The sequence below is a fragment of the Zonotrichia albicollis genome, chromosome 12 (assembly GCF_047830755.1).
Source record: "Zonotrichia albicollis isolate bZonAlb1 chromosome 12, bZonAlb1.hap1, whole genome shotgun sequence".
Taxonomy (NCBI): Eukaryota; Metazoa; Chordata; class Aves; order Passeriformes; family Passerellidae; genus Zonotrichia; species Zonotrichia albicollis.
In genome coordinates this window covers 16,625,509-16,635,781 of record NC_133830.1, presented here as the reverse complement: position 1 = coordinate 16,635,781, position 10,273 = coordinate 16,625,509, and the positions used below count along the sequence as shown (strand labels likewise).

The 10,273-nt window shown below is 65.8% G+C and overlaps 1 protein-coding gene across 1 annotated transcript; it reads right to left on the bottom strand.

Annotated features, from left to right (window-relative positions):
* Positions 1-110: 110 nt before the first annotated feature.
* CAMKV (CaM kinase like vesicle associated) lies at positions 111-7,489 on the bottom strand. Its single transcript, XM_074550078.1, has 11 exons — positions 7,220-7,489; positions 4,060-4,168; positions 2,713-2,844; positions 2,560-2,634; positions 2,345-2,483; positions 2,143-2,263; positions 1,827-1,902; positions 1,611-1,747; positions 1,446-1,524; positions 1,282-1,369; positions 111-1,147 (listed from the first exon to the last, which is right to left on the bottom strand). The coding sequence occupies exons 2-11, from the start codon at positions 4,152-4,154 to the stop codon at positions 680-682; spliced, it is 1,410 nt and encodes a 469-aa protein (XP_074406179.1). The 5' UTR covers positions 4,155-4,168; positions 7,220-7,489; the 3' UTR covers positions 111-679.
* Positions 7,490-10,273: the final 2,784 nt, after the last annotated feature.

The window sequence follows — 10,273 nt, the reverse complement described above, 5'->3', positions numbered from 1 at the left end:
TGCCCGGGCAGCGCTGCCGCTTCCAGCCCGCCGCGTCTCGCTCAGCGCCGCGCTGCCGGCAGGCACGGCCGCCCCCCGGCCCCACAGAGAGACTGGGCAGGCGGCGCTGGTGCTGTCTCAGTTTGTCCTCAGCGGGGTCTTTATTTGCCAGAGATACAGCGGCGGGGCGCGGGGCGGCGGCGGCAGCCGCGGGCAGAGCCGGCCCTGCAGGCATGCAGCTGCGAGGGGGGAAGCGGGCACCGGGGAGGGGGCACGGGGGGGCACCGGGGGTCCTCCAGGCACATCGCGTGGGGGGCCGTGCGGCTGCCCCCGGACGGGGGTCCCCGTGTCCCCCCCCGGGGGTCCCGGGACGGAGAGGGAGTCTCCGGGACGGCCCTCGCTCCGTCCCGGGCGGCCCCGCCCGCGGTCCCGCACATGCACGCGTGTCCCGGGGGGCCCCGGACGACCCCCCGGCGCTGCGGGGCGTGCGGCCGAGCGGGGCTGCCCCGCGTCTCTGGGCATCCCCGGGGCAGGGGACGGCGGCGGGGGACAGACTGAGAGAGCTGGGAGGACACGGGGGGACGGGCGCCATGCAGGGCTCTGCCCCGCGGCCGGCTCTCCGGCGGGGCACGTAGAAAAGGGGGCGCAGGCGGGGCTGGGGGGCCATGCCGGGGCTATGTACAGGGGGCGCGGGGGCCGCTCAGCCGCTCTGCTCGCTGGGGGGCTCGGCGGCGGCCCCGGCCTCGGTACATGTGGCGGCGGGCGGTGTGCCGGGGGCCGGAGGCTGCGCGGCGGCGGGCGGCGTGCCGGGGGCTGCGGGCTCCGGGGCGGTGGCGGAGGGGGCTGCGGGCTCCGTGGCGGGGGCCGGGGCCGGGGCCGTATCGGTGGCGGTCGCGGGCTCTGTGGCCGCGGGCTCCGCGGCCGCGGCGGCGGGAGCCGGGGCGGCGGCCGGAGTCGCCGCCGGGGCCGTGGTCGCCGCCGGGGCCGTGGTAGCTGCCGGGGTAGCTGCCGTGGTAGCTGGGGCCGGGGTCGCTGCCGGGGCCGAGGTCGCTGCCGGGGCCGAGGTCGCTGCCGGGGCCGGGGTCGCTGCCGGGGCCGGGGCTGCCGCCGTCTCCGACTGCTCGGGCGCCCGCAGGCGTTTCATGAGCGTGGTCACTCGCACGGCTTTCTGCGGGGGAGAGACGGGGGGTGTGGGGCTGGCGGAGGGGCCGGGACTGGCAGCGCCACCAGGCTCTTTGCCCCACGGTGGGGGACCGGGCTTGGCTGAGAGGGGACACGGAGGCACGGCACACCCACACCCACCTTCCACTTGGCCCGGGCGAAGTTCTTCTCGATCTGGGCACAGACGCCATCCTTGATGTTCTTGTCAGAGGCAGCATTCCCAGAGATCCTGAAGGAGCAGTGAGGGGTGAGCTACCAGCCCTACCCGCCCCCCTGGCTCCCCATCTGACCCTGCTGCTGCTCACCACTCATGGGAGATGGCCTCCTCTGCCGTGATCCTCTGGTCCTGCTCCACCTCCATCAGGCGTGTCACCAGCTCCTTAGCTGGGGGCACAGGGGGGGAAGTCAGTGCTGGTAGGGGGCAACATGGGACCCCACATACCCCCCCCCCGCCCCAGTGTGGGGCTCACCCGCTTGCGAGATGTCATCCCAGTAGGGCGGGTCGAACTCATAGTCCCCGGCCAGGATTTTGCGGAACAGGTTCTTGTCGTGGTTCTCATAGTCATCCTCGTCTGCCTCCTCGTAGAAAGGGGGGTTTCCCGAGAGGCTGGGGAACGTGGTGGGGGACTCAGTCCCGCCCCAGCTCCGAGCCCCTGTAGCTACCCCGTCCCTCAGCCCACACTCACAGGATGTACATGATGACGCCGATGGCCCAGCAGTCCACCGGCCGCCCGTACCGCTGCCGCCCCACCACCTCCGGAGCTGCCAGAGACAAAGAGCAACCAAACCATCCCCTGGGGTCCCCAGCCACCCGGCCTCTTGGCCCTGGCATGATGGAGAGTGGGAGGCACCCACTGGAAGCACCCAGACTCAGCCCCCAGGGTGATGGGAATGGGAGGTGCAGCAGCAGAGAGTAAGGAATGGATGGTAAGGAGCAGCAGAGATCTGCTGGGACCCAGCACTGCCCACCCCTGCGTGCCCACCCGGCTGGCTCTCACCCACCCAGGTACTCAGGGGTGCCACAGGGCTCCTTAATGAGCCCGTTCTCCAGCTTGGCCAGGTGGAAGTCACTGATGACGATCTTGGAGTTCTTCAGGCGATTGTAGTACACCAGGTTCTCCAGCTGCCGGCACAGGGACTGTGAGCGCCCGCACAGGGGGCATGGCAGCACCCATGGGTGCTCCTACCCCCCTCTGCCACCCACCTTGAGGTTTCTGTGGACGATCTTGAGTGAGTGCAGGTAGGCAACAGCCTCTAGCACCTGCCGGATGACATTGCTGGTGTCCTTCTCTGAGTAGTAGCCCTGGTCCAGGATCCAGTCGAAGACCTCCCGGCCAGTGGCCCTACAGACAGCAGCTCTGCTGAGACCCAGCCATGGCGGGGCCACTCCCTCCCCACTTCCAGATGTCCCAGACTTACAGCTCCAGGAAGATGAAATATTCCTTGCGGGTGATGTAGACATCCACCAGCTGTAGGATGTTGGGGTGCTTCACCCTGCAGAGAGCCAGGGGCATGGATGGGAGTTCCCAGTTTGCCCAGTAGCACAGGATCCCCTCCAGCCCCAGCACTCACATTTTGAGGATGATGATCTCGTTTTTGGCTGCCTTCCGCACTTTCCGCCCATCCCGCTTCAGAAACTTCTTGCAGGTGTACAACTTCCCCGTCGTCTTCTCCTTGGCCCGGAAGATTTCACAGAACTCCTCCCTGCAAGGGTACCCCCAGACATCACCCCATTCCTGGGCACCACTGAGATTGGGGTGCTTGGGTTGTCCCTGGGCCCCCCAGCGTTCCCCCAGATCCCAGCAGTCAGGGGAGATGCCACAGAAGTAGAAGAAAGCTGTGGCTCAAAAACACTTTGGAGGGGAAGAAAAAACAGCAGTGAGAGGCAACTGATATGGAAGGAGCAAATTAATAGGGGAGGGGGAGAATTTGCTGGTTAAAAAGCCCCATCCTGAGGACAGGAGGGGTAAGACCCACGGTGAAGCCACTCGTGCCAAGGTGGAACAGCAGCACACCCACATTAACATCAGCACAGCAGTTGGGGAGAAAGAAAGGGAGATGTGCCGGTAGCTGCAGCGTTTCTGTGTTTCTGTTCTATTATTCATGGTGCTTGAGCCCATGGCCGGGCTGCAGCTGCAGGGGAGCCCCGGGGGGCACTTGGCACTGCTCCAGCAAAGCCATTGGCTTTCCAATCCCCCCAGCTGCCCTGAAACCCTCACGGCCACTGCCCTGGGTGGAGGGGAATGGTGACCTGCCGGCTTTGGGACAAACTGCCCAGAGGATGGAGCAAAAATCTGAGAGCACCGAGGTCCCCACTGCCACCCAGTGTGACCCTGCCAGGTGTGACCTCTGTCCAAGCAGGTGTTTTGGAAGTTGATAAAAAGAAATTCTGGTGTCTATTTTGCAGTCAGCCCTCTCTCAAAGGGTGTTAGGGCTTCATTTTTTGGAGTGCATCCTAACAGGTTCCTCAGCACGGCAATAAAAGTTGGGGGAAGCAGCAGTGCAGTGCTCCACTGCCCCCCAAGTGACATCTGCCTTTCCTTTGCTGTAGCTACGCCCTCCTGATTCACAAAATGCTCCAGGGAGCCAGGATCGTGTGGAATTGCTGCAATCCCTGCAAATCTTGACGGGAGGAGGGAGGGATATGGGAAGCTGCCCAGCTGCAGCCAGCAGCAGTGGGAAAGCTCACTGCCCTCCTTGGAGCTAGCTGTGAATATCCCACATGCAACCCACGAGCAAGAGGGACTAATTAGGGTAAAGCCACCCCAAAATACACCCTGCAATCCCGGCCCAGCTGGGGACCAGCACCCCCAGAGCCCCCACAGGCTGTGTTGTGCCACTCCTCAGCACCCCAAGAGCCCCATACAGGTGGCTGGGGTTCCCCAGGGCATCCATGGGGCCGTGGAGGGACCAACTCACGTTTTGATGACCTGGCCCAGGTCATATCTGTCGGTCACCTCAGACGGCTGGTTATAATCTTTCTTGTCTCCCAGCGTCACGCAGCCAAACGGCATCGCAGGGCCCGGTGCTGGCAGGGCAGGGAGAGGCAGTGAGTGCCCCGGCACTGCCACCCCCCTGGAGCCACAGCAGACCCTCCTAAGCTGCGCCCATTAACGTGGAACCTGAGCACAGCGGCTGCTCGTGCTCTGCAGCTGCTGCCAGCTGCCGTGTGCCCAGCCCCACCGATGGGCATCCCTGCCCGTGGCATCCAGCCTCTCTGCCCGGGCTCAGGCTGCCAGCACAGCCACAAGCTTCCCCATCCAGCCCCTCTTGGTGGATTATTAATGATTAATTAGCAGTCAGGGTTAGCACAGTGCCTGGAGCACCCACTGGGGAGGCAAGTGGAGGTGAACGGATCCTTTCCTGTTCCTCAGCCCAGCCTTGCCCACGGTAACATTTCAGCAGATGGGGCCTCCCCAGGCAGAGCACTGTCACACGTTGTCACATGTGCAGTGGGTTACACCAGTCTCAGCTTGCCATCCCCAACCAGCCCCGACTGTGGCACCAGGCAGGTGGCACTGCAGCTCGGAGGTGCCACAGGCAGCAGTCAGGACACCAGCCTTGGCAGACGCCAGCTTCTCCAGCCCTTTAGGAAGGATGCTTTGCCCCTTGCTTCCCCGTTGGGAACTCTTCAAAACCAGATCCTTCTTGGATGCTTCCCAGAAAAAAAAAATTGATCACACATAAAGTGATTTCTTCCCCTTTCCCACTGTGTTAGCGGGAGGAAGTTTCAGCTGAAATTATTTTTTGACAGCTCAGAAGATGACAGAGCTGCCTGGGGACCCCCAGCCCTCTCAGGTGGGCCTGAGCGGGACCTTGTGATGGGAAGCTGGCACAGTGCTGGAGGCAGCCCTTGCCCAGCCTAAAGCTCCCCAAACACCACGCTGTGCCATGCCGTGCCGTGCCAGCAGGGCCCGGTAGCGAGGGCTGCGGGCAGGATGGCTGCGGGATGCGGGATGCGGGAGCCGGCATCGCGGGTACCCAAGCACCGAGCCTGTTGCTATGGCAATGGGAGCTGAAGATGCAGAAAGCGGCACATCCTTGGGAGGGGGCAGGGACGGGCAGCACCCGGCAGCACCCGACCCACCTGCAGGTGCACAGCCCCATCCATCCCTGCTGGGCAGGACCTGGGAGGGAGGCGTGCTGCCTGCAGCACCCAGGACGTGCACTGAAGCGCTCCCTGGGGTGATTGACCCAAACCTGGGTGGGACGTGAGTGCAGTGAGCCAGGGAATGGGGGATGCTCCTTCCTGCCTCCATCCTCTGGGGCTGACCTGCCTCTGTGCCTGCTGGAGCGATGCCACAGGATGGATGCTCCCAGCTTGTAAGGCACCCGGGCACCGTCCTGCCAGGAGAGCCCACACCCAGTAAGAGCACCTGCCCCAGTCCTGCTCAGCGTGCACCAAGTCACAAAAGAGAAGAAGAGCACCCATGGGACATCGCTGCTGGTGCCCCAGAGTGGATGAGATTTTCCAGCCTACACCTGACTCATCCCAGCAGCTCTCTCAGCAAACATGCCCTGCCTGGCACCTCTGTGTCCCCATGCCACACGACACCAGCTCTGCCGTGCCCCTGTGCCCGGCCAAGGGGAATGAGGGCTGTCCTGGCAGCTGCTGGAGGGGCGGTGGGCTCGGTGCCACAGATCATCAGGGGCAGGGCTGGCTGGTGGATGGGCAGGTTGCCAGCACTGGGGCACAGTGCCAGGATTAGCTGGGAAGGGGACCAGGGTGGGATGATATATCGGGATTTTATTGCTGTCTATGGGAGCACTCAGCTAATCTGCGCTCATTAAATTAGTTCCCGTTGGTTTAGTGGCCACCCATCCTGCCAGGGCTGAGCATTGCCATCCTCCCCTGCCTCAGGCTGGCTTCGAGGGGCTCAGCTCACCTGGGATACTGCACAAGGGAGGCTGGTACCCAGCCCAACATCAGGGTCAGCACCTGCACCCCACAGGTGAGAGCACCCCCCCAGAGCAGGGGCACCCAGGCAAGAGGTGGACAAAGGGAAGAGTGCTCCCTCTCCCTCCCCGGGGTGCCGGGGGGAAGACTCCGTGCTGCGCTGGCAGCACCCGCACGCAGCCAGCACCCCCCTCCAAGAGTCTAATTTGGGAGCAGAAGCAACAGCGGGTGTAAGACAATAGCGGGGAAGTGGGTGGCCGGGTGGGGATGGCACGGAGGGATGACGCAGCCGTGCAGCCCTCGCCAGCGGGGCCCCCCAGCCCCCGAACCCCCGCTCTGCCCCACGGCCTGGGGTGCCACCGGCTGGTATTTCACCTGCAGCCCCGCTTGCACCTGCAGCTGCCCTGGACATGTCCGTGGGGGTTCCCCTGCCATCCCGCCCCCACGTCCCGGGGGAAGGATGTACCGGGGACAGGCAGAAAACGCAGCCGGGCTAAGACGGACCGAAATATTGCTAGTGCAAGCAGCGGGCGGGCAGCGGGAGGCGGAGGGGAGGCGGAGGGGCCGGCCGGCCCGGCGCTGCCCGCGGAGCCGCCGGGCTGGGGCTCACACAGGGCTGGGGGAGCCCCACCGCCCCCGGGCCGGGGTGTGCGGAGGGACAGCCCGGGCCGCGCACCGCAGGCAGGTCTGCGTTTGGCCGGCTCGGAGCGCTGCGGCAGCGGGAAGGGAGCGGACTGCGGGAGAGAGAGGTGCGGGGTCCGGAAAGGGATGCTCGGCGGCGGGGGCACGGGGAGAGGCTCCCCGGCAGCATCCGCTCCCGCGGTGCCGGCCCGGTGCTCCTCGCGGAGACGGGGGCGGCACCAGGACAGCGGCGGCCCGGGGGGGCGAGCGAGGAGGCGCGGGGGGAGCCGGGCTCCGGCAGCTCGCCGTGCCCGCGGCGCCCGTCGGGGCTCGGGCTCTGCGGGACGCGGGTGCCGGCGGGGGCAGCGCGGCGGCAGGCGGCCGTCGGGGCGCGCACGCACCGGACAGGGAAACGCGCGGCCCCGTCGGGACGTCCCGGGCCCCCGGGGTCGGGAGGAGAGTTGGGGGCAGCCCCGGGCCAGACAGTGACAGATGCCAGCAACGCCCCCCCGGCCGGGCCCGGCCCCCCTCGCCCCCGGTCCGGCGCGGCGCGGCGCTCACCTGCACGCCTCTCCGACCGCAACGGGGGGCCGCGGCCCGGGGCCGCCGCTCGGGGGGAGCGCGCCCCTCCCGCCCGCCCTCCCGCGCCGGGCCGGGGCCGAGCCGGGCCGAGCCGAGCCGATCCCCGCCGGTGCCAGCGATGCCAGCCGATCCCAGCCCAGCCGTCGGTCCGTCGCGGCGCGGCCCCGCGCGCCCGGCGCGGCAAGTTGGGGGGGCGGGACCGTGAGGCCACGCCCCCTTTCACGCCCCGCCCCGCCCCTGACGTCACCGCCAAACTTCGCGCCCCGCCCGTGGGGACGGGTCACGCGTGGCGATGGGACCGACCGGAGCGCGGGGGGCGAGGCCGGGGATTGTCACCGAGCTGGGACACCGCCACAGCCCGGGGGTCGGGATGGGATGGGATAATGGGATGGGATGGGATGGGATGGGATGGGATGGGATGGGATGGGATGGGATGGGATGGGATGGGATGGGATAATGGGATGGGATAATGGAATGGGGTAATGGGATGGGATGGGATGGCATGGGAGCAGGATTCTAGCAAAGCTGAGCGTGGGCTCAGCATCACAGGTATCTGCCCCCTGAGGGTGCTAAAAAGTGCCATGAGGACACAGGTAGACACACGTTCCTGCCTCTGTGCCATCATCCAGTGGGAACCAGGCAACGTCTCCTCCAGCAGCAGGGCTGAAGGCTCTACTCACTTCCCTGTGACAGGGTTTGTCCTTGTCCCACAGCCTGGGGGAAGGAGGGACAAGAAATCAGCCACCCTGATTCTCTTACCTCTGCCCACAGCCCAGGTGTGGGACCAGCCCGGTGTGGGCACAGTCCCCAGGGCACAACAGGGCACCAGTCCCTTCCCCAGCCCCCTCACCCCCCACTCCTCACAGCGCAGCCACGTGTGCAGAGCCCCCCCAAGGGCTGCGTGCCACACGCTGGCATTTGCCGTCCATATGGTGCTGCTTCGAAAGTGCACCCCCACTTCCCTCCTCCCCCTGCCCCCACCAAACCCCTGCCCCCCAAACCTCCTGAGGGCCTCAGCCACTACAGGGTGTGGCCATGCACTCACGGGACCCACAGCCCTCTCCCACCCATGGATAGGGGACACCAGGGTCCTAAAGCCGCCTGTCCCCTCTGCTCACTGCACACCAGCCAGCACTGCAAGGGAGCCAGCTGGGCACTCCCAGTGCCCGTCCCCTGCGTGGCACTGAGCCCTGCCAGCCCCAGGCCTATCACCACCCGTGCTGGGTGATTAAGGGTGTGTGAGAGCAGGGGGAATTTGCAGGGCACTGTAGTTTGAGCTTGTAATCAAGAGTTTAATCATTGTGGCTGGCAGCAGAGCTCCAGGGTTATTAATCTCTGCACCTCGCGGGGACCCGAGCGTAAGCCATCATTAGCCGGCAGGCACCCTGTGCCCCGGGGCTGCCCGGCGCTGCCTGGCAGTGTGAGGGATGTGGTGGCACTTCCCCATTGTCCCCTGACCCCGGCTGGCGCCTGTCACCTCCTGGAGCCGTCTCCTGCCACAGGGGTCCCCTCACTGTGCTCTGGTCCCCTCCTGCTCCTGACTCTGTGCAGATCTTGGCCCACCCCGTGCCCCGTTTTGGGGTGATGAGCTTTGCTGACTCCAATGTTTGTCCTTACAGTGCCACGTCCCACTGCCCCACGCACCCACCCCTTCCCACTACACCCCAGAGCTGAGTGTGGGATGCCATGGCTGGTTTGGGGTGATTGTTTTTCCTACAGCACCTCTGGAGAGACTGAGCCTGGGATGCCCAGTGTGGGGCTGCCAGGGCTGGGGGCGCCTGGCTGTACACCCCTGCCTCAGATGGGGAACATGGGGTGGGGGACACCCGGACAGACGCCCTGCTTCGGCTGGGGGACATCTGGCTGTATCCCAGTGCCTCGGGAGGGTGCAGGGGATGGAGGGGGGCCCACACGGTGCTGGGGGGTGCAGGGGGGGGTGCTCAGCACGTTTGTTCTGGGGTGCAGGGGGATGCATGTTCAGCGTGTCTGTGCTGGGGTGCAGTGGGGTGCAGTGGGGTGCAGCGGGGGGTGCTCAGCGTGGCCGTGACTCAAGCACCACGCGGCAGCGCATCCCTGCGTGCTTGCCATCGCCATGGCAACCGCCAGGCAATCAGCGATAATTGCGCACGTCGGCCCGGCAACGGGGCCAAATAAACCCCATCCCTCCTTTCGGGGGGCCGGTGGGGGGCAAGGGGGAGACGAAAGGAGGCGGTGCAGCTGCTGATGGCCACCCCGGCCCTTCACTGGGATGAGCGGCGCTGGGGGTGCACAGTGGCAGGGCTGCGGTCCCCACAGGTGTCCCAAGGCACCTCTGTGCCCGGGAAGGTGTCAAGGGACACAGCCAGAGAGCCACTGAGCTCGGCCACCAGGTACAGTGTCCCTCACAGTGCCACAGCTCTGCCAGCTCGGTGACCACGCTGTGTGTGAGGAAAGGGCTGCCCCACACCTGCCTGGGCACCACTGGTCGTGGCTGCTTGTCCCTGGCCAGCCTGCTCCTGATCTGGGCTGTCCCTGTGCCAATGATAGCACAAAAAGCCTTGCGCCTCTCCACTGGTTTGGTCCCTGTCACATCCAGGGCTGGCTCTTGTCCCTGGAGCCCTGATGGGGAAAGGGGCCTTGTTTCCCTCTGCGTACTCCTGCATCACAGTGGTGACATGGCATCAGGGTTTGAGTCCCCTCCCCACTGAAAGAGCTTTGGGGGTCCCCTGGGTCTCTGACAGTACCTGCAGCCACAGGGACCAGGGTGCAGGGAGACTGCTCAGGGCGAGAGCAGGGAGAGAACTGTCCCCAAGGGAGAGGACCAGGACCAGACCCAGGACCAAGGCTGGGGTGTGGCTGGCACTGGTCCTGGGTGGGTGCTGGGATGGGCTAAGCCTCCCCAGATAAATGCCAGTGCTGTCTCAGGGACAGAAAAGGTAGAAAAATACGTGCTTTAGAGCATGGAAGGCTTTGGGGTAAAGTAAACCTCCTGGAGGACAGCAGAGCTCCCCAGGGGCCAGCAGATATCCCCAGAGGACAGCAGAGATTTCCAGG

Bases quoted from the DNA above. Each gene is read 5' to 3' on its own strand.
- CAMKV (XM_074550078.1), bottom strand. From the start codon at position 4,154: ATGCCGTTTGGCTGCGTGACGCTGGGAGACAAGAAAGATTATAACCAG. The intron at 2,264-2,344 runs GTGGGTGGCAGA...CTGTGCCGGCAG, and splicing joins TCGTCCACAGAAACCTCAAG to CTGGAGAACCTGGTGTACTA. The intron at 1,903-2,142 runs GTGGGTGAGAGC...TGTCTCTGGCAG, and splicing joins TGGCACCCCTGAGTACCTGG to CTCCGGAGGTGGTGGGGCGG.